Raw genomic sequence first — 23935 nt, 5'->3', positions numbered from 1 at the left:
GACCAATCTTTCATTCCAGTGCCAATTCCATCAATTGAATTTAATATTAAGAAACTCACAATAATACATATTTTCTGGGAGAAATCACAGTGATTATCATTTTCCTAAGTATTCTGGTTAAAAGCACTTACATCAAATGTCCTTTATCTATTAACAAACAAAATTCTAACCACTCTTGTGTAACCAAAATTCTAGCCAATCTTGTTGGCATTTGTACAATCTTGCTATGTGGAAAATGGCTCTGAGGTTTGCTTGTATAGAATGACTGCACTTTGGAGTAATTTAGTACCCGTGAAGCATTTGTAATGGATGTAAGCGTTAGTATTTCAACAAAGCAGAATATTAAGTTGACAGCTTGCAGAGCATTATCTTATTGGGAGATTTAGTAGAGTTATTAAGTTCCCTCAGACTATTGAGTTTAGTACAATTCATAATAATGCAGAAGGAGTGGGATATAGGGCAAACAAAGGCAAACGGGACAAGCTAAGGGGGCATCTTGGTTGGCATGGACGAGTTAGACCAAAGGGTTTGTTTCTGTGCTTTATGACACTCTAATGCCACAAAATTGGTTTTATTCAATTATGCACCAGAAATGTGATGAAAGCATTGGAGATAATTTCCCATGCCAACCAATATGTTGGGGAAAAGCATTAAAGATGTTTCCACATTTATGTATGGCACCGCTATCATGGAACTATGGAACTGAAACTATTTTTTTTCCGTCTACAACATTTCATTAAAAATAATAGATTATTGTTATCAACAGTTTATTATTTTAAGTTCAAATTAATTAGGAATAATGGTAACAAAATTGACAATCAGGAGCATTTTAATATGAGAACAACTTTTTTTTTCCAATGATGCAATTAAAATATTGTTATATTCTAAAGATGTATTTAAGTACAACTGACCTTGTCAAGTTCTGGCTCGTCCAGACTCTGCTGCTCTATGCACATGCGACAAACCTTTGATAAAAGCTCCTTGGGTTCGATGAATAATCTTGAACTTAGTAGAAATGTAAATATATATGCTTTCTGTACGAAAAAAAACACATGTTTAGTGTTATAAAAGCATCTGTAGTGCACACACTTTCTGTTCTCTTGTTACTGAGCAAGTGCAAAATGGGATATTTTAATGGGCAACTTTAACAATGGCAAACATCCAAATCATTTTAGAAGGTAGATAAAAATGCTGGAGAAACTCAGCGGGTGAGGCAGCATCTATGGAGCGAAGGAAATAGGCAATGTTTCGGGCCGAAACCACTTCAGATGCTGGTTTATACCAAAGATAAACACAAAATGTTGGAGTAACTCAGCGGGTCAGGCAGCAACTCTCGAGAAAAAGATTAGGTGACGTTTCAGGTTGGAATCCTTTGACTTTGATTATCTTTGGTATAAACTAGCATCTGCAGGTCTGCTCCACTGTGAAATCTCCCACTTTGAAGAAGTTCTTCTCTCTCTGATGGTAGTTCTGCAGAGGAAACAACCCAAGAAGAAATAAGAGCGCTGGAGTAACTCAACAAGTCAGGCAGCATCTCTGGAGAAAAATGATGGGTGACATTTTGGGTTGGGACCCTTCTTCAGCCTGCAGAACTACCTTCAGAGAGAGGAGAACTTCTTCAAAGTGGGAGATTTCTCAGTGGAGCAGACCTGCAGATGCTAGTTTATACCGAAGATAATCAAAGTCTAACGAAGGATTCCAACCTGAAACGTCACCTAATCTTTTTCTCGAGAGATGCTGTCTGACCCGCTGAGTTACTCCAACATTTTGTGTTTATCTTCGGTATAAAACCAGCATCTGCAGTTCATTCCTACACAAGTTACTCCAACTCTTTTGTGTCTATCTTTTGTATAGACTGCATGAGATAGGTTTGGAGAACAATTTTGTTTGCTGAAATTGCAAGATGCAACAGTGTAAAAATAGTTTAGTGCAATAGGCTAAGATGGCTGAAGGTTCTGTCACTTCAGATCACAGTTAGAGGGATGGAGAAACTCACACAAGCCAATAGGCGATAACAAAATAAATGTCCTGGCTTTCAACTGGATGTTTGAAACAAGGAACCAATGCTAGCTGCTTCAGGTGGGCATCATGACCAAGTACCACTTACCCAGAGACAGGGTGTAGTTAAGATTATTTTACATCGATTACAATTTCTGTCAGCAATGGATTGCAAATTTGGTGCAAATGAAACTAGAGGATTTGAGACAGGAGGTATTGAATACAGTTATAACAAATAGGAATAAAGGAAATGTGGGGATAAAAGATGAATGATATTTCAAGAGTGGAAAGTACTTTTGGCAGTTGGTAAAGATACAAAACAAAATCCTAGTTTATGGCGCAGGGCAACTTGCTGGACAAGCTATTCCAATCAATGATAAATATAATTGAACTATTGTATTATTGTCTTTTCTCTGCTGCAGTGCAGGACGGAGACAAAGCCTTTGATACGTGCTGTTTATTCGAGAGTCAAGAATGCCCTAACTTGTTTTTTTCTACAACAAAGTTTCTGTTTTTATTTCAGATTTGAGGCATCCGCAGTATTTAACATTTCGGTTTCAAAGGTCTTTTATTGTTACATGTACCAATTAAGGTACAGTGATATGCAAATTACCATACAGCCATACCAAAAAAAAAACAAGACACACAACTACATACAAGTTAACATAAACTTCCACCACAGCGGATTCCCCACATTCTTCACTGTGATGGAAGGCAAAAAAGTCCAATCTTCTTCCTCTTTATTTTCCCGCGGTCGGGACAGTTGAACCATCTGTCAGGGCAATCGAAGCTCCCGCAGCTGACGGTCGAAGCTCCCGCGTCGGGTCGATCAAAGCTCCCGCATCAGGGCAATCGAAGCTCCCGCGTCAGTTGCAATCGAAACTCACGCGTCGGGGCAGTTTCCGTCAGAGACCGACTTTGGGAACTCCTGTGGCTTGGAGTTCCCGAAGTCGGCCTCTGACCAAGAGACTGCGAGTTCCGTGATGTTAAGTCCGCAAGCACGCACGTTTGGAGCTCTGAGGTCGATCCCTGGCAAAGGGATCGCGAGCTCCACGGTGTTAAAGTCGGTCTCCAGCAAAGGCCGCCAACTCCTCGATGTTCGGCCACAGTGTGGATGGACATACGATACGGAAAAAAATCGCATCACCGTCGAGATAAGAGATTAGAAAAAGTTTGACCCCAACCCCCCCCTCACCCCGCACATAAAACAAGCTGAAGAACACTAAAACACTAAAAACATACATTTAACACATACTATTAAAACACAAAGAAGGAATGGGCAGACAGTCTCTTGGCGAGGCAGCCATTGCTGGCGCCACCTGGTGGTGAGGATTCATTGGCTGAAATATGTAGTTCTGGCATCCCAGGTTGAAAGATAATATGTAGGCTTCTTTGTGTAGTTAGAGGCAGTGTGAGAGATAGGACTAAAACCAAATCAACCCAATAAAGGGATAGGGCAGTTGAAATATCGCCTTCTCCTATTTTATTAAGATAGCAGCAGATTTAGACTTTAGACGGGGGGTGGAGGATTGCAACCTACACGCGATCTGCCTGGTTTCGATGGATGCAATCAACCCGGCGTGCAAAATCAAATAACATCAAATAGAACAAGTTGTCCTACAACTTTAGGCTCTGCACTCCATACGCAAGAAGATGAAGAAGACTTTAGACTGTAGAGTTAGTGTGGAAATAGGCTCTTCGGCTCATGAAGTTCGTGCCGACCAGCGATCACGCCGCACACCAGCACTATCCTACATACAATTTACAATTTTTAGCAAAGCCAATTAACCTGCATGTCTTTGGAGTGTGGGAGGAAACCAGAGTATCCGGAGAAAACCCACGCGGTCACGGGGAGAACGTACAAACTCTGTACAGATAGCACCCGTAGTGAGGATGGAACCTGGGTCACTGGCACTGTAAGGCAGCAACCATCCTTTTTAGGTAAATGTGTGGAATTTGCTTTGCTGTTACTCTGTTTTGGCTGGTGAAAGAAAGCAGTAAAATATTTTCTTATCTTCAGCCTTGTTTCTAGCAAAGGTATTTTCAGTTTCCCTATGGATTCATTGTTTTAGAATGGAGTAGGGCAAAGGAAATGCTATTCAGTTTTTAACGCAGATATAGACAGGTCCTATAATTTAATTAGACATAAAACAGTGTTGCTTCTTCCTATGGGAATTACTAGCAACTAAAAGAAGATCCAGAACCGGTAACATTTGTTGATGTTTTCACTGTGCACAGGACTCCTATCTGACAAAGGAATGAAAGAATGCCAACAAGGCACGATGTGGCGATGGGAAATGGACCAAAAACTGACAAGAAAAATAAGTCATGGATTTGGAGGGAATGTGATGTGAGTCTACAATATGGTACGGGCTAGGATAACATATTGAGAAGGCCATGAATTTTGCAAAGCTGATTTTGATGGCTGAGGATAAAGTTTGGAAAAATAAAATGAAAAACCATCTTGTTAAAGCCATGACATTAAACATGAAAGGGAAACATTTAAAATACCATTCCAATGAACAGGAAAATATCCTGATAAAAACAAAAGAATAAAGTAAACATGAAGAAGTGGGAAGTCTAAATTGTGAACTGGTTGCGCTAAAAAGCCTGGTTTTCTGCAGTGTGCACAAAGTTATTTCAGGTCATTCTTTAAAGCCAGCATTTTAACTGGAGTTAAGGATTGAGGCACATTCAGATATGAATCAAAGTGCATTACTTTCACTTAGCATTAAATCAATAGAGAGCAAGTGAAGTAGGCATCCGACCTGAATTTACCCTAATCCAGCCCTCATATACAAGTACTCTATTTCACTCAGACTGATCTTATGCAGGTTCTCAACTCAAAACGTCAATTTACATCTTTTACTTTACATTTTTTAAAATCAGATTCAGATTCATTCAATTTTAATTGTCATTGTCAGTGTACAGTGCAGAGACAACGAAATGCACCATTTTGAAGAAATGTAGAGCAAAATAAGTTTAACTGCAAATTCATAAGCCTTTGATACTGAGTTTCACATACTGTATCATTAGACTTTACTTTCGACTTTAGTGATACAGTGCAGAAACGGGCCTTACAGCCCACTGAGTCCGCGCTGACCAACGATCACTCCGTACATTAACATTATGCTACATACTAGGGACAATTTTACAACTTGCCGAAGCCAATTAACCTACAAACTTGTATGTCTTTGGAGTATAGGAGGAAACCAGAGCACACAGAGAGTGGTGAATTTCATACAGAGAGTGGTGAATCTGTGGAATTCTCTGCCACAGAAGGTAGTTGAGGCCAGTTCATTGGCTATATTTAAGAGGGAGTTAGATGTGGCCCTTGTGGCTAAAGGGATCAGGGGGGTATGGAGAGAAGGCAGGTACAGGATACCGAGTTGGATGATCAGCCATGATCATATTGAATGGCGGTGCAGGCTCGAAGTGCCGAATGGCCTACTCCTGCACCTATTTTCTATATTTCTATGTTTCACACTGAGAAAACCCATATGGTCACAGAGAGAACGTACAAACTCCGTACAGCCAAAACCCCTAGTCAGGATTGAACCTGGGCCTCTGGTATTGTAAGGCAGTAACTCTACCGCTGCCCACTGTGCCGCAGATCAATTGGTTGATCATAGTGAAATGCAGAGAACGAGTAAAACATTTAGTCCTTGTTGAAATTATCAAAAATAAACCTTGATCACCGAGTTATTATGTTCTGAAACTAAAGCCTAATTAGTGTGAACCGTTCGGAATCAGGAACAAAGGTCAGGAATGCTGGAAGAACTCAGCGGGTCAAGCTGCATCTGTGGAGGCCCTCTTGTGATGGTGAAATGAATCACTGATATTGAATAGAACAAATTCTGCAGAAGAAACATGACATTTAAAAGCTATAACTATTCTACAAATGTTCTTGTAAACTTCAAAATGTTTCCACATCTATGTAAATGCATAACTTAATGTTTGTGGAAACAAATTAACACGTAAAATAACATTGACCAATTTGCTATGCCATAAACCTTCTAGGTACTTACTTCAGGATAGTAATCAACTGTAGGGATGAGATGCTCGATCAAAGCCTCTAAAGATGCAGATATGAGGTTACCATCCTGAAATATTAACATTCCATGTTCATCTTCTTTGGTTGGGTGAAGCTGATGGCTAAAGTCACTGGTATTAAACATACTTGCAGAGGTCACTGTTTGCGGCATGCCTTCCTGGGGATGGAGACAAAGCATGAGAGTCAAGAAAAATGTCATATATATAGGCATAACTTCTTGGAAAACTCACCACAAAAAATACAGTAATTTTCTTCCAAATTGAAACAGTTTTAAATTGTAAGACCAATGTCGTATCGTAGAAAACCATTTTATTTTTTTACAATGTCAATTTTCAGTGTTTTAAAACACTGCATTACTTTGAATTGCAAAACCATTCAGAGTTATAAACAAGCTCCTTCCTGTTCTTCTCATTAACTGTCAACATTGCCAGTATTCAAATGACACAATGAAGGAACTATGCTGACACAACTTTGCCTTTGTCTCTTTTCTGCCATAATCAGATACTGGTCAAACAATATATTAGTTATGAGAGCACATTAACATTGGGGTTGAAGTTCCTTTGGAATATTTGTACGTTTGGATCATGCTTTACCCTTCTAAGAGTTACTTGAGCAAGCCTATCTTCCTTCCATTGTCCAATGTACATCTTCAGATGCAGATAAACTATCCAATAATCCCATAAGAACCCCACTTTTACCAGGTCTGAGATCTGTCATCAAATTCCTCTGAATATTGCCAATGGAAAATAAAACACGGTGGAAGTTCGTGGTGAGAAAAAATATGAAGAATTTTCAGCAAAGAATCAACCCTTTGACTGCATTGATCTACGCTGGCATTTGAGCTCTTCATCGACCTTCAACTCTTCCCCCTCCATCACCATATTACTCTATATTTATCTTTCATAACATTATACTGTTTCCCCTTCAGTCATAAAGAAAATCAGCTTAGAAGAAAAATAATTTTTGTAGTATCAAGTTCTTAACAAACTTCACCTGAATTTCCCCCATTGGATTTATTGGTGATCTTACTATGGCCCCAGTTTAAGTTTCACCCACATAAGATAGTTTGGAATTGCAAGCTGCTCTTAGAATGGAAGTGTGGGATGGTTTGGTGACAATAGGTCTGTGAAATGTAACAGATTCGTATTCTTGGGTTTAAGTTCTTCAAGAAACAATAATCAATGTATTTCTTTATAGACCATACCAAGTAAATATTGGTACTTCAAACCCTGTATTTTAAATACAGAACAGTGTATGGAACGAGCTGCCAGGGGAGGTAGTTGAGGCAGGGAATATTGCAACGTTTAAGAAACAATTAGGCAGGTACATGGATAGGACAGGTTTAGAGGGATGTGAGCCTAAAGCAGGCTGGTGGGACTAGTGTAGCTGTTACATGTTGACTGGTGTGGGCAAGTTGACCCAAAGGGCCTGTTTCCACACTGTATGGCTCTAATAGCTAGTGTATATTAAGTTAATATTTTTGGTCTTTGAAAGGGGATTTTTGTAAAAAGATATTGCAGGCTTATTAATAACAAATTCTACTAATGTAGCATCTTTGACATTGTGTAAGCATTCCTAAGTGTTTTAGAGATGCACTATCAATTCAACTGATACCAAACTCTATAAGATGTTGGCATAAAGTGGTGTTGGGGGGAGATAACCAAAATAAACCTGGCTAAATGGAACCTCTGAGAGGAGAACGGATTTGTAAAGGTTTACTAAAGGAATTCCAGTGCAGCTAGCTTTGGCGGATGAAGGCATTGCCATCAGTGGTACTGTGATTAAACCCAGAGCTCAACGAGTGATCAGAATCGGATGCATACAGATATCACAGGGGATTATAAGGTTGAAGGAGCTTACAGATATAAGAAGATAAGACTTTGGGTGGACTTGCAAATAAGAGCAAGAATTGTAATATCAAGCCATTGCATAACTGAGTGCCAGTGCAGATCATCCAACACAGGAGGGGTGATGGGTGGGTAATGGATGAAGATGACTTAACTCAGGGTAAACAAAATGATGGATGACCTCAGAGTTATAAAGAGTGGAACAAACGAGGCCAGCCAGGAATAGCCTTTTCTCACAGTAAATGAGTAGACTGACAGAAGAAAAGATTCATGGATATGCTTAAAGCCTCCTTAAAGAAATGCAGCATTTTCACTGACTGCTGGGAAACTATGGCTCATGATCACTTAAAATGAAAAACGAAGAATGAGCATTTGACTTCAGACTTTAGACATTAAAGATTCAGTGTGGAGACAGGCCCTCCGGCCCACCGAATCCGCGCCGACCAGCGATCACCCATACACTATCACTATCCTACACACGAGGGACAATTTACGATATTTTTACTAAAGCCAATTAACATACAAACCTGTACATCTTTGGAGTGTGGGAGGAAGCCGAAGCGCCCGGGGAAATTCCAAGCGGTCACCTGGGTGTCTGGCGCTGTAAGGCAGCAGCTCTACCGCTGTGCCACTGTCCTGCTCATTTAACATGGTATCGAGAACCATAAGGCCATGCTTAACCTGTTCAATGCCACCCCCGAGTATACTCTGGTCATGGCCAATAGAGGAAAAAAAAACTTGGCAGTGGACCAGGCTAACCCTTACAAACCATCTCAACAGATGGACGACAGATGGCGCAATGGGCTAAGTGTTCGGCTGGCGACCGGAAGGTAGCCGGTTCGAATCCCGCTTGGGAGTGCATACTGTCGTTGTGTCCTTGGGGCAAGACACTTCACCCACCTTTGCCTGTGTGTGAATGTAATGTAATTATGTGAAGCACTTTGGGGTCAATGCAAGTTGACTAAAAATGTGATGTATAAATAAGATTATTATTATTATTATTATTATTATTATTATAACCACTCCCCCACATTGGCTTTATTAGTCACCAGATAACCTGCCTTATGAGAAGTAGAGAGAAGTAGTTATGTTTAAAGGTAACAAAGAGCGAGGCAGTAACACAGGCAGATAATATTAGTGACATTACAGACGCAGAAAGAGTCTTAGTGATAGCATGGTTATAAATATTGAAATTCAACTTTAGTTTAGTTTAGAGATACGGAGCGGAAACAGGCCCTTCGACTCACCGGGTCTGCGCCAACCAGCGACCCCTGATATTAACACTATCCCACGCACACTATGGACAATTTTTACATTTACCAAGCCAATTAACCTACATAACTGTACGAGGAAAACAAAGATCTCGGAGAAAACCCATGCAGGTCAACGCCAGACAGCACCCGTAGTCGGGATCGTACACTGATCTCCGGCGTTGCATTCACTGTAAGGCAGCAACTCTACTGCTGCGCCACCATGCCCCACTCTGAGCCAAATATGACACCAAGGATGTTGACAGTCTGCATCAGTAAATGAGTTTGTGTAGAGGAAACAAAAGTTGATAAAGTACAATACTAGATATTAAAACAGAATTCAAAATATTTATGGTTCCACATAAGGGGGATAATAAGCAACTGGATTTTTTATCCAACTGAAATTTCTCTCCATTTTCATGCCTCCATGGCATTGAAAGACACATATGGGCCACAAAGACAAGTTTATTTACTGACCTATTTGAAGGCAGGCAGGAGTTGAACCCTCGCAACCCACGCTACAGGCAGCCATAACTGTTGAATGCCTCCATCTGTAAAGGTTTGGATATTTACGCTGCTGGAATTGGCACCATCGCTGGAGTTGCTGGTTTGAAGAGATGGTCCCAACCTGCAATGACAAGGCCATTACTGTGTCTACAAATGCAAGTTGTTGCTAAACCTCCCACCTGGAAACTCTCCAGCTATAACCTGGAATATCTGTTAATTTTCAGATTTTCAAACATCAGGATTTTCAGGGGCTGACTTTGTCTTTGCCTACTTCTCTTTGTTACACACATAAAACGGTGCTGAGCCAGTGAGTGAGCAGCCATGCCACCAGCAGGGACCACACAGCCATTGCTCTTGAGATCCTTAAACATGCGTAGCAGATCTCCCTCATGCTGTGCATCATTAATACAAAAGAGGCATTGTGTTGCTTTTTAACAGTTCAAATTTATTCCCACTTAACTCTCCGTTAAACTTTATGCTTGAACTACAGTCATACTTCAAACCTTGCATTGAATTCAAAAGAACTGAAAGGAACTGAAGCTAAGTGTTCTTGAACAAAGCACACAAAGTGCTGGAAGAACTCAACGGGCGAACCGCATCTAGTGGAGGGAATGAACAGATGATGCACTCAGATGCTGCCTGACATACTGAATTCCTCCAGCATTTTGTGTTCTGCTCAGGATTCCAGCATCTGTAGTTTCTTGCACAGGTTTAGCAAAGGGAATTTTCTTCTCCATTAATAGCCAGGCAGGCTGTATTGTGAGGTGCTCCACAAATTGGCAACTTTAGTGATAAAATCACGGTTACAAATCGTTTTCTTGTTCTTTATAAGCTCTGCTGGGTCCGTCTTGCCGAGTCCAATGGCCAACTAAATGCAAAAGTTCTCGGGGATATATTTTTCTGAGATATTCCGAGACATTAGGCAGGAAATGCAGTTGATTTAAACTGATGGGACTGAAGGCTGATAAATCCCCAGGGCCTGATGGTCTGCATCCCAGGGTACTTAAGGAAGTGGCTCCAGAAAGCATGGACGCATTGATGATAAACTTCCAAAGTTCGATAGATTCAGGATCAGTTCCTGTGGATTGGAGGGTAGCTAATGTTATCCCACTTTTTAAGATAGGCGGGAGAGAGAAAACAGGGAATTATCTTTGGTAGCAAAAACAGGAAGGCAAATTATTATCTAAATGGTGTCAAGTTGGGAAAAGGGGAAGTACAATGGGATCTAGGGTTCCATGTCCATCAGTCAATGAAAGTAAGCATGCAGATACAGCAGGCAGTGAAGAAAGAGAATGGCATATTGACCTTCATAACAAGAGGAGTTAAGTATAGGAGCAAAGAGGTCCTTCTACAGCTGTATAGGGCCCTAGTGAGACCACACCTGGAGTATTGTGTGCAGTTTTGGTCCCCTAATTTGAGGAAGGACATTCTTCATATTGAGGGAGTGCAGCGTAAGTTTACAAGGTTAATTCCCGGGATGGTGGGACTGTCATATGCTGAGAGAATGGAGCGGCTGGGCTTGTACACTGTGGAGTTTAGAAGGATGAGAGGATGATCTTATTGGAACATACAAGATTATTAAGGGTTTGGACACGCTAGAGGCAAGACTCCCCCAGCATGTTCCCGATGTTGGGGGAGTCCAGAACCAGTTGCCACAGTTTAAGAATAAGGGGTAGGCCATTTAGAACGGAGACGAGGAAACACTTCTTCACACAGAGAGTTGTGAATCTGTGGAATTCTCTGCCTCATAAGGCGGTGGAGGCCGGTTCTCTGGATACTTTCAAGAGAGACCTAGATAGGGCTCTTAAAGAGAGCGGAGTCAGGGGATATGGGGAGAAGGCCGGAACGGGGTACTGATTAGGGATGATCAGCCATGATCACATTGAATGGCGGTACGCTCGAAGGATCGAATGGCAAACTCCTGCACCCATTGTCTATTGTCTATTGTCTATTGACAGCAATAGTACACTGGGCTTACATATTCACATTTTGTTATGGATTTTCATAGAATTTAAATCAGGTCACTGTGAATTCCAGCACTCTGTACTTTAAATCTGACCGTTATTTATCTGATCCCTGTATGTTAATGTGATCGAATGATAAGAACCAAAATGAATGTAATTTACAAACTGACAGTCAAGTGAGTTTATTGTCATGTGTCCCTGATAGGACAATGAAATTCTTGCTTTTCTTCAGCACACAGAACATAGTAGGCATTAACTACAAAACAGATCAGTGTGTCCATATACCATTATATACGTAAATACATGAATAAATAAACTGATAAAGTGCAAATAACAGATAATGGGCTATTAATGTTCTGAGTTTTGTCTGAGCCAAGTTTAATAGCTTGATGGTAGTGGGGATATAGCTATTCCTGAACCTGGTCGTTGCAGTCTTCAGGCTCCTGTACCTTCAGGAGGAGGGGATGAGAGAGGATAAGAGAGAGAAGAGTGGAGAGAGAGAGAGAGAGAAGAGGGGAGAGAGAAGAGGGGAGAGAAGGGGGAGAGAGAGAAGGGAGAGAGAGAAGGGAGGGAGAGGGGAGGGAGAGACAGAGAGAGAGGGAGAGAGAGAGAAGAGAGAGAGAGAGAAGGGAAGAGAGAGAGAGAGAAAGGGGGAGATAGGAGGGTGGGGTTCATTTTCCCACACAATACATAGGTGACTGGGCAACCTGAACCCAAGCAGCAAGTTGAAAGCGGCCGAAGGTGTGCATCGCTCGGGACAGCCCCCACTCTCTCACGGCCACCCTCCGCGGGCTGCGGGTCGGGTGGAGCGGAGGTTTGGGACAATGTTCATGCCTTCCCAGTGATGTGATGGACGCGGGGGTCTGGACCAATCGCTGACAAGTCACGCCCCCCGGCAACGTCAAGTCCGTTATTGGACTTTTCTGTTAAGCAGCAGTCGGTCCTTTGGCCTGTAGGCGACGCTGCTTTTCGGGTAGGTGGCTTTGCGACAGAGCGGCCATTCGGTAAGTTGGCTTTTAGGCAATGCAGCTTTTCGGTTCCTTGGGATTTAGGCGTCCCGCACTTTTGGTTAGTTTGCACTTAGGCGTCCCATCCTTTCCGTTAGTAGGCGTTTTGTCTTCGGACTCTTTCGGTTTATTGTGGTTTCGGCCTCGTTTCCATTCCATTCTTTGCCTTCGACTTCTTTGTTTCGGCTACTTGTCCATCGGCGCCACGTCCGGGTACCGTGGAAACAGGCCCACCAAGGCCATGCCGAACAGCAATCACCTTACACTAGTTCTAAGCCTATTAATCTACAAACCTGCATGTCTTTGGAATGTGGCAGGAAACCAGGGCACTCGGAGAAACCCACGTGGTCACAGGGAGAATATACAAATATTGAACAGCCAGCACCCGTAGTCAGGATCAAACCTGGATCTCGGGCGCGGTAAGGCAACAACTCTACCGCTGGGCACAGTATCACTCCTGTGCCACTTTTCCTTACACACAATTACGATTCTCTGGAATTCCCTACTTTGGACTGTCCTGTGGGTTAAATCATTGGGATTATTTAAAGAGGAACTAAATACATGTTTGAAAGATCTGGGTATTGAGGGTCATGGCAAACTGGCAAAGGAAAGGAGAAGCCTGAGGCGGAGGAGTCTTTATCATGTTGAATGACGAGGCAAGCTTGAGGGGTCGAATAACCTTCTCCTTCGCTTTTGTTGTATTCTTACGCTCTTATACCAGCAGATCACCTTGGTACAACCCCTATTAATAGCCTTTTAAATCCAGAAGAATTACACACAGTGCAATTAAGAGACCATTAAGGTCAGGTGGTATTCAGCTCCTCAAAGCTGTTACAGAAAATAACTGATATATTCCAAGTGTCTGCAGCATTAGGTTAATTTCTTTCAACATATTTTCATATTTGGTTTACCCTTAATGGTAAGTTGTACAGTTGTAAGAGTCAATAGTGTTTTATTGCCATATGTCCCAGATAGAACAATTAAATTCTTGCTTGCTGCAGCACAACAGAATATGTAAAGATTGAGTTGTAGTCTCAAAGCAAAGTTCTTATGCCAGATTCTTAATTATTTTGGTAGTGGTATGAATTTCAATCAAAGGCGTTGGAAGATTTTTTATTAATGTGACTTCATGTACAGATTTTCCAATTGTAAGTGAGATTAAAATATTTTAGAATTTTAGAGGAATCAAGGGACATGGGGACAGGGCAAGAAATGTTTAAGAGGATGATCAGACATGATCTTACTGAATGATAGAGCAGGTTTACAGTCAACCACCACTCATATTCCTTATGTATGTTCTTATTTAGGGGCTGTCAATGATGTGAAAATTGTGCAGTTGACACCAACTGTATAACTCGTATGAAGTATAAGTGCTGCCAGAACATATATTAGTACTTCCACAAAGTATTCATATCAGCAACATGTTTTTGTTGCCTGAAGCTTGAAACTGTTAAATGCTCTGTCAGCTTTTAACAATAATAAAGTTAAGAGATCAGATTTTATATTCAAATTTTCAACACATTGTAGCTTCTGGCATATTCACAAATAAGCATGCTAACGATGCAATACAAATTGAGGCAACCTGTAATTTATTTTCAGTAAAAAAAGTAAACTAATATTCTAACAAACATAAAGAAATCGAGCAATTATTTTTATTTCCATTAGAATTTAGAATCATTTTTCATTAATCATTCATGATTAATGTTTGGAAAATGAGTCAGTCTTTTCCCAATTAATAAAAAGTTTAACAAAAATAATCAAATAAATGTAAACATTCTTCCTACATTTAACGAACTCCCTGTGTTTTTTAATAAACCACAACAAGATCCTTCAGTGGACAGTTTGCTTGTTTGCTGTGATCTCTCCTTCATTATAGTGTTGAGCAACATTTGTACAGGTAGTTCTGCAATCATATGTTTCAATGACGTGAATTGGACATAATGCAAGTAATGTATTAGGGAACACCATTTGAATTACACACGTCACTTGTAACATGATTTCAATTAGGAACTAGAGAACCACTTGAAAATTACTCTAGAAAAAAAAGCTGTTCTGGGAAAAAAACTATTTCCAGGTAGTCTCCTTGTCATAATTAAACATCATTATCTCTAAGAACACAGCTGCCACATTAACCTTGCATAGCCATGGCAATTGTCAAGATACAATGCTTTTGGTGAGACTTGGAAAATGATAATCTGTTAAAAAATGTTGCATAGTATTTTATTAGTATTTTTAAGCAGTAGTAAAAATAAACCTATTGCTTTTGAAAATACTTTTATTTTTGAAAATCCTCCAGGAAAAATAACTTTGTTATTGCGAGCCTGAAACTATCTAGCCAGTAAACCCTATTGACACAATTGTTGTTATAACATGATTTTCTGTAACGCGAGGTTTCTCAGGAGTGCAATTATAGCATTATTGCAGAACTACCTGTACAATATTGTGAGCTATCTATCATCCAATCCAATAAAACAGGACGTTGGAGAGGAACAGGCATCTCAGATCCTACTATGTGTAGGAAGGAACTGCAGATGCTGGTTTAAACTGAAGTTAGACACAAAATACTGGAGTAACTCAGTGGGACAGGCAGCGTCTCTGGGGAGAAGGAATGGGTGATGTCCGGGTCTGAAGAAGGGTCTCGACCTGAAATGTTACCCATTCCTTCTCTCCAGAGACGCTCCCTATCCCACTGAGTTACTCCAGCATTTTGTGTCTATATGTGATATGGTTACCCGCTGACCGCACACAGTCACCCTTCAAGCTTATAAAGCTGAGAGAAAATAAACACAGACAAGAAAATGCTAAAAGTGTCAAAATGTATTTCAAATGTTCATGTAATACGGGCAAATAAAATTCCATGTGTCAAAATCATTTGAAAATGGATGGAAAAATGACAGGTTTGTGATTTAAAATAGACTTTAATGTTTTATTATTTCCAAAATGAAACATCAATTGTCATTCGTATTCATTAATAGCTGAATCAGGAAACAAGGTTAGCAATCAGTGGCAATAGAAACTGCAGATGCTACAATCATAGTGCTGGAGAAACCCAATGGGTCAGGCAGTCTGAAGAAGGGTCCCGACGCGAATAACTGTCCATTCTTCCGCAGTAGGTTACCAATCATTTGTTGGCACCAAACCAGCAACCTAAATGTAGAGGAGAGACATGTGGAGAAGAGGGACAGGAGAGAGTGGCCAAGGAAACACTGCAAAGCAACAATATCTTCAACGTGAATTAATACTGTTGGAAGATGTGAACTATATTTTGATCTCAACTGAGAAGTCCATTCACTATGGAAATGGGCATCATTCTCCATGTTTTACCTTAGCGAGTGCAATGTTTATTTAAACAGGAAAAATGTTAAGTGCAGTGGCGGACTGGCCAGGGTGTCAGTTTGCCCGATGGCAAGTGGACCCCTGATAAAGTGATAGCAAGTGATGGGAAGTGGGCCCCTGTTAAATGATAGTATTGTAGTTGTGGGTGGGCCCCCTTTGTCTCCTGGCAACCAATGTTTTTAGACCCAGTCCGCCACTGGTTAAGAGGATGATCAACCAAGATCCTACTGAAAGGTAAAGCAAGTCCATGGTCAATCTCTATTCCTTCTTCTTATGTATGTTCTAATTTAGGATAGAAAAATCATTTTTCTGTGGAAATAACAGTCAGTCTCCTTTGTTAAGTGTTATCTTAACAAATACATTATTAAACAAATTTTCCCTTCCTGGGAAGCCAACCGGCAAGTTTGAACTTTCATCCAGATGATATTGCGACGCATTTTTAAAGAAATTAAATGTTGTTAGACCACTGCTGTCCTTCTAAAATAGATGAATTTGATTAGTATGTTGATAATGTGAATGCAAATATTTTAGCTTGAAAATCCAGTGTGTGTTCCCTAACTTGAAAAATTTGGAAAATAAATTTTAAAAATTGGAAAAATGTTTTTACGTTAAACTTATTCACTGAACCTAATATGACACAGGAAATCTAGGTGAAGAAATTGCTCGTTTGCTGCTTTAAAGTCAATTGCAGAAAAGGTTGTTCTCATGGTGAAAAATTACTTTACAGAATCCTGCAGAAATGTTATGAGAAATCATGGAAGACCTTGAGTATCATGAGCGAGACCTCGGGGTACAGGTTCCATGAAGGTGGCAACACAGGCAGACAGAACGACGTAGAAGGCAATTGACACGCATACCTTCATCAGTCATTTACGGAGTACAGGAATTAGGGACATCATGTTATGTTACATCGATACAAATCTTTACTCCAGACACATTTGGAATACTGTGTACAGTTCTGGCCGCTTTGCTACAGGAAGGATGACATTAAACTGGAAATGGTGCAAAAAAGATTTACAACTATGCTATGCATCAGGAGGGTTTGAGTTATAAGGAGAGGGTGGGTAAGCTAGGTCTCTCTCTGGAGCAGAATGGTATGTCAAATCATGAGGGGCATAAATAAGGCAAATAGCCACAGATCTCGCCCACCTGAGGGTAGGGGAGTCTAAAATGAGAGGGCATAGCTTTAGGGTGATAGGGAAAGACTTAAAAGAGATCTTAGGGGGCAGTTTTTTTTCACACAGAGGGTGGTGTGTACATGGAGCGAGTTGCCGGAGGAAGTGACAGAGACGGATACAATAGACATTTAGACAGGTACATGGATAGGAAAGATTTGGAGGGATATGAGCCAGGCGCACGCAAGTAGGACTAGCTTGTCTAGACAACGTGTCGCATGGATGGATTGGGCCAAGTGCTGTATATTTTTACAATTGTATGGTTAACTTTAAAAATATCTGTATTGATGGTGGTATAAGAAAGCGATGTTCAGATGTCTCACTTTTTAAAGCAATCTAACCAGTTCTTCTTGTTTGGCATATTTTCTGGCAGAGCACACATATTTCTGTTTAACTAAACTAAAATGAATAAACTTCATTTATTCATTCAAAATAAACTGCATGACATATTTGATTAATTTGATTTTTCAATTTGGGTTATTTTTCTTTAGTAAAACTTTTCTAATCCATGTCGGTGTCCCATGAGAAAGCATCCACTCAAGATGATCGTACATCATGACCCTTCTGCCAGACACCTCAAAAGATTGGGAGAGCGACCCAGACGATGAAGGTATGAATCCTTATTCATGAGTCAGCGGTTGCTGAAACATATCAAAATCCTGACGTGACTGTCTACGTCCCAGCTCTCAGACCTCCGAGTCAGCGTGCGGGACACAATCATGAAAACAAATAGTATTTATTTGTGGGGCACAAGGAAAAAAATAGTAATCTCTGGACTACACAAAAGTAATGACTACCTGTCACCATTGCGGCACTAGGCATATTTGGAACCAGTCAAAAAACGGGACAATCACATCCCGTACATCGCCAGGGGAAACCATGTGCGCAGGGCTTCGAAATAACATTATAATTGTAAATCTCATGTAACAAATAGTGATCTTGTTCCATCTCCCATCCATGATCAATACTTGTATGGTACTTAGTGTAAAGTCAATTGTGCGGTGTTCAACCATTTGTTTAGTAGCTAATTGGGATTCCCTGGGTAAATCTAATATTTAAAAAAATCCTTTGGGGAATCTGTTGGAATATTTATTTTTGTTAAATTAAACTTTCACAAACAGTGCGATGATAATGACCTGATAGTCAACATTGCTGTGATGTAAATATTGGCCAGGACCACAGGTTGAAATATTTTAATCAAATTTTCCCACATTTAAAAAAATGCCCACAAAACTAACCAATCTTTACTCTCAAGGGAGTGTATTAAAACAATGGCTTAGAGTCAGTTAACCTTCTGAAAATGGGAACTGTCATCAAAACTATTTTTGAAATAAATCAGCAAATCATAACATTTCCCACTCAGACATGGTGAAAGTGGAACACAAATTGTGAGCTTTAATACTTAAATAAAAGTCTGATATTTAATGCAACGGTATTTACCAGAACCATCCAATTATCCTGTTTAAGATCTTTATATCCTGCAATGGCCAAAATATGGTACTCACATGAAACAACCTCACTGCAGACTATCATAAAACCAAGCTGTAACCCAGACATTAGGGATAAAATAAAAGAAGCAAAACATTTTTCCTCTTGAAATATTTTTAGATCCTGGAGATAAATTTTCACTTGACCATCCACCACAGCATACATGACTGGGCAATAAAACCTTTTGGGCAATATAATCATTTCTCATCTCGCAATCTTCAAAATCTGGAGTGTTTGCATCTTAAGAGTTTGTTGCTTGAGTAAATTCAAAGCAGATTCCAATGCCCTTTGACCCAAATCTCCATAGTGACCATTGACTACTTTCTTGTATGCCAAATGCTCGCCTTATTGTGCCCACACATGCCTCCCCCGCAACGATTCCAATAGTCTAGACATTTAGTTATTCTATCAACAAGTGATTAAGAAAAATAAAGATATTTCTTACGGTTTAGTGAAAGAGGATCTTATTAGTTATGAAAATGACTTTCAGTGAATAGCCACAGTCCCTCCCTCTTGCATTGTGCACATGGTTGCAACAAATAAGCTGAATGAACCACAAAAAGGGGAAGGATTTTTTTTTGGTTCCAGTATGAAATTCGGTTGTTCAATGGCAACAAAATAACACGATTCGATCAAATAACCTCCTTGAATAAAGTGACAACAAATATGGATATGTTTTTCTCATCCACTATTTATATAACTTTGAACAATTCCACTCGAGGGAATTATATTGATTGACTGAAACTGATTGGAAACGAAGGCTTACCCAGTCAAGAGTAAATCAACGTTCAGACTACCAACGATGGGATTTCACTTGTTATAGATTCTGTTGAAACTCTTGTGTCAAAATTCCTTCCCGTAACAACTTACACTTCGCATAAACAGGTTATGGATGCAAACCAACTCTCTCATAGTAATTGCGACCACGCATCGTCTCGGCACTATAATGCTCCACTTTAAACTCGGAACATTCACACCAATAGCGAAAAGAAGTTGAAGGCGGCTTTGGACGTACCTGTAATCAACAGACCCCGCGGATTTGTCTGGCGTGGACAGAATACTCCAGGAATGCTTTCACCTACAACGCGCCCCGGACGCTGAGTGTGGAAGGTGGACGCTTGTGTACAAATTCTTCACCTTGTTGTTGCCCATCCATCAGGTCAATTACACCCCTCGCTCTCTCCAGCAACGGCTCACTAAAAATGGCTTACTACTACTACTACTACTACTACAATAATGGGAGTAGAAGCGGCTCAAATGTGCGGAAGAAGAAGGAACGAGCAAACACACCTCCAGGAGACAGCTGAGCTGTGCGAGCAGAAGCCAGATCTCTGAAACAGGATACCGTGAAGGAGTGTTCAGCTGGAGGCAGGTCCCTTACAAATATGCACACACAGCCCACAAGCAGAAGTCTTCGCGTGTGGGTGCTGAGGACAAGAAGAAAATAACGCATTCAGTGGCTGACAAGGAGATCGCATCTCCGAACAGTTCATTGCTTTTTACGCTGCTGGCTGCATTCGGAAGGCAGGTGCGGTTATTCCTCGCAAACATCAGCTGGGAATCCACATGCACTTCCCTTCCCTCTCAGCTCCATTCCCCGAACATTCATTCAAATGAGCTCATGCCCGACAGGCAAAGGTTGCTTCACAATGGCTGTCTCGCACACGCACGCCACAATTACAGAGTGAAAGGCGGTTGAAAACACATTATGTCAGCGGACTGGGGCTTTGAATGGCTGGGATAGACTTGCACACAACAGATTTTCGAAACTGTCCGCAAAATGGTATCCCGTTTTCAGTGCTAACGAACGCCAGCACTTGTTATGAATAAATCAATATTTCTGTTGCCTTAACACCTTTGTATGTCAGACCTAGAGCAAACTACCAGAGTGAATAAAGTGAAAATACCCGAGTCTGACCATTGCAAAAATGACTGGATCCAGTTTCACGAACTCTAATAAATATCAAGTAGACCATTTCCTTAAAAAAATGTGGGAACTGCATTTAAAACAGATAACAATGTGCGCATATTCATCCTTGCAAATGGCTTAAGATCTGTAACTAAACCTTAAGCAAATATTTGATTACATTTTAACACTATCACTCCCCGTACCAGCAAGAGGGCCACACGTTTCGGGCGTCAATAGAAGGTACCATCAGATTACTCGTTTATTTAGTTCCCAATCTATTAAACACTTACTTTAGACTAAATTTCACCACGTTTGTTTGTGATGCAGGGCGGTACATTGATTGTGAGCAGCATCATAAATTTAGTAATATATTGCCGTGTGTGCTATGAATACTGACCACGAAATCACATCACGTGGCGTTGTTTATAGCACTGTGCGTATGGAAATCAATTATTCCCAGAGTGAATGTCAGTATCATGGTTTCTGGCTTAAATTGCATTGCTCAGGAAACTCGATCGGGTACTTCCCGTCGTGAAAGGCACTTGCATCATCAGTTGTATCTACTCAGATGCGCATGTAATGCAAGAAATCTGAACTCAACAGAAAATGCTGTACATATTTAGCAGGTCAGTCAGCATCGGGGGGAAAAGAGAAACAGAGTTAAAGGTTGGAAACTTTTAACTACAATGGAAATTAAGGTTGAAAGCGTGAAATTAAGGTTGAATAGTTCTTCAGAACTATTTTTTTTGTATTTATTGCATTTGTAATGTAATGGACACAAAATTAGTAACATAATTAGAAGTGTAATCAGCAAAGATCTTAGAGCAGAGCTCTGCTCTAAGATCTTTGGTAATCAGTGCATCTCCACTTGACAATAGGAACTCCATTCTATTGGAGCTGAGCCCTTTATTTATGTATTTGCTCTGCTTTGACCTCCTTCCCCTTATCCAACCTAATTCACGCTCACTTGATCTTCCCGACCATTGATATTCTGATTCCCAGGGCCAAATCACCCAAACAAATCCCTCCAAACCAGCTGCCCATCTGCAAACTTGCTCATCAGCTCATCTGCCTGACTGCCGATCACAGGACACAAAGTGCTAGAGTAACTCTGGGGGTCAGGCAGCATCTCTGGAGAGCATAGACAGGTAACGTTTTGAGTCAGGAACCTTCGTCAGGGTCCTAACCCAAAACATCATCTATTCATTTTCTCCAGTGATGCTGCTTGATCTGTTGAGTTACTCCACCACTTTGTGTCCATTTTTGTAAACCAGCATCTGTAGTTCTTTGTTTTTGACAATCACAGGTCCTGAACTTGTCAATTGCAGCATTCAAATTCACCAACTACCTCATCCACATCACACTTCACAGGCCATTGACACTGCTTGCGGTCCTCTCTTCCCCACCCCCCGCTCCCCTCCACCCCCCGTGAAAGTTCATCTTATACTGAACATCAATTGCAGGTCCCCAACTACAGGCCCACTGGGTATTGAATCTTATGTCAATCTCCTCTCCTCTGGTTCATGGTTCTCCCTAATCCATGTCCTCTTTCAATTGCAAACCATTCTGACACAGAAATTGCTCTCCATTTGATGATTGACCTTCACATGCTCTGCATTGACATCATGCCGAAAGGAATGACTCTACCTTTGTGAGAGAACGATTCAGCAGCACAAATACCATAGGCTTCAGGTGCAACTGCAAATTTCTTGGCCCACTTTGGTGGGACGGATTAGTTTAGTTTAATTTAAAGATAAAGCATGGAACCAGGACACAAATTCTATCCAACACACGAGGGACAATTTTACAGCCAATGAATCTACAAACCTGCACGTCTTTACAATGTGGGAGGAAACCGGAGCACCCGTAGGAAACCCAAGCGGTCACAGGGTGATGTACACAGGCCCGTACATACAGCACCTGTAGTCAGGATCAAACCCAGGTCTCTGGCACTGTAAGGCAGCAACTCTACCACTGCAGCACTGTGCTGCCCCAAGATTACTTCAAGAGTGTGTTCATAAATTTCTGGAAGTGAGCCCCACAATAAAAGAATACAATTTTACTTATTGACTGCAGCAACAATTACAAGGGAAAACATATTTCTCAAGCTGCAAGAAATGTCTTGATTGGAGAAAAATATATGTTGTCTTAATTTACCTGCAAATTAGAAAAAGTGAGGGAATTCACCTAATTAACATCCATTATGACGAGAGATCCTGAGTCCTGTCAGGGCCTGAAGGTACTTAAAGAGAACTGATGCCTGAGGATAGTAATGTAGGCATGTCGACCCCTGTGATGAGATACAAATGTGTTCTTGCGGACTGCAGCACTATATCCTGGACACCAATGATCGATAATCTTTCATGGTACTATGGCTTAAATCCACTAGTCAAGAGAGTGTTAATTAGAAGCCAAGTGATGCAAAAACTAAAAGACCAGAGATGCGTGGAAACTGAAACTAAACCAGAGAATGATGGAAGTCGGCAACAGACTAGTCATCAGTAGATAATTGAGGAAGGCAGAGTGTATGCGGCAGGGGTAATGGGGCAGATAATGCTCTTTTGCTTGTTGTCACTCTTTTAATATTAAAACTAAGGTTTGATGCTCTAATCTCACCTGGCTGCTCAGTACATCTTTCGTTTACTTAATGGAGATCTTTCCTGGTCCGAGAACACTAACGCAATTATCAAAAAAGCTCATCAGCGCCTCTACTTCCTGAGAAGATTACGGAGAGTCGGATTGTCAAGGAAGACTCTCTCTAACTTCTACAGGTGCACAGTCGAGAGCATGCTGACCGGTTGCATCGTGGCTTGGTTCGGCAATTTGAGCGCCCTGGAGAGGAAAAGACTACAAAAAGTAGTAAACACTGCCCAGTCCATCATCGGCTCTGACCTTCCTTCCATCGAGGGGATTTATCACAGTCGCTGCCTCAAAAAGGCTGGCAGTATCATCAAAGACCCACACCATCCTGGCCACACACTCATCCTGGCCTCACACCATCCTGGCCACACACTCATCTCCCTGTACCTAGAAGGTACAGGAGCCTGAAGACTGCAACAACCAGGTTCAGGAATAGCTACTTCCCCACAGCCATCAGGCTATTAAACCTGGCTCGGCCAAAACTCTGATTATTAATAACCACTTTCTGTTATTTGCACTTTACCAGTTTATTTATTCATGTGTGTATATATTTATATCATGGTATATGGACACATTTATCTGTTTTGTAGTAAATGCCTACTATTTTCTGTGTGCTTAAGCAAAGCAAGAATTTCATTGTCCTATACAGGACACATGACAATAAACTCACTTGAACTTGAACTTGAACTTGGGTTGCTGAGCTGTCTCTGATGAAAATAGACACAAAATGCTGGAGTAACTCAGCAGGTCAGGCAGCATC

General features: G+C 40.9%; 1 protein-coding gene across 1 annotated transcript in view; it reads right to left on the bottom strand.

Moving 5' to 3' along the window:
• LOC129701741 (ras-GEF domain-containing family member 1C-like) overlaps nt 1-20238 on the bottom strand; it is a 54788-nt gene extending 34550 nt beyond the window's left edge. Inside the window, exons 1-4 of the mRNA XM_055643139.1 lie at nt 19642-20238; nt 9627-9777; nt 6027-6209; nt 912-1034 (exon numbers count right to left, since the gene is read on the bottom strand). Of these exons, the coding sequence (XP_055499114.1) occupies nt 912-1034; nt 6027-6203 (300 nt within the window). The 5' untranslated portion in view covers nt 6204-6209; nt 9627-9777; nt 19642-20238. The remainder of the gene's footprint in view (nt 1-911; nt 1035-6026; nt 6210-9626; nt 9778-19641) is intronic.
• Nucleotides 20239-23935: the final 3697 nt, after the last annotated feature.

The sequence above is a fragment of the Leucoraja erinacea genome, chromosome 11, assembly GCF_028641065.1.
Source record: "Leucoraja erinacea ecotype New England chromosome 11, Leri_hhj_1, whole genome shotgun sequence".
Taxonomy (NCBI): domain Eukaryota; kingdom Metazoa; phylum Chordata; class Chondrichthyes; order Rajiformes; family Rajidae; genus Leucoraja; species Leucoraja erinaceus.
Note: the sequence above shows the minus strand (reverse complement) of the source record. Positions and strands in the feature narration are given on the sequence as shown.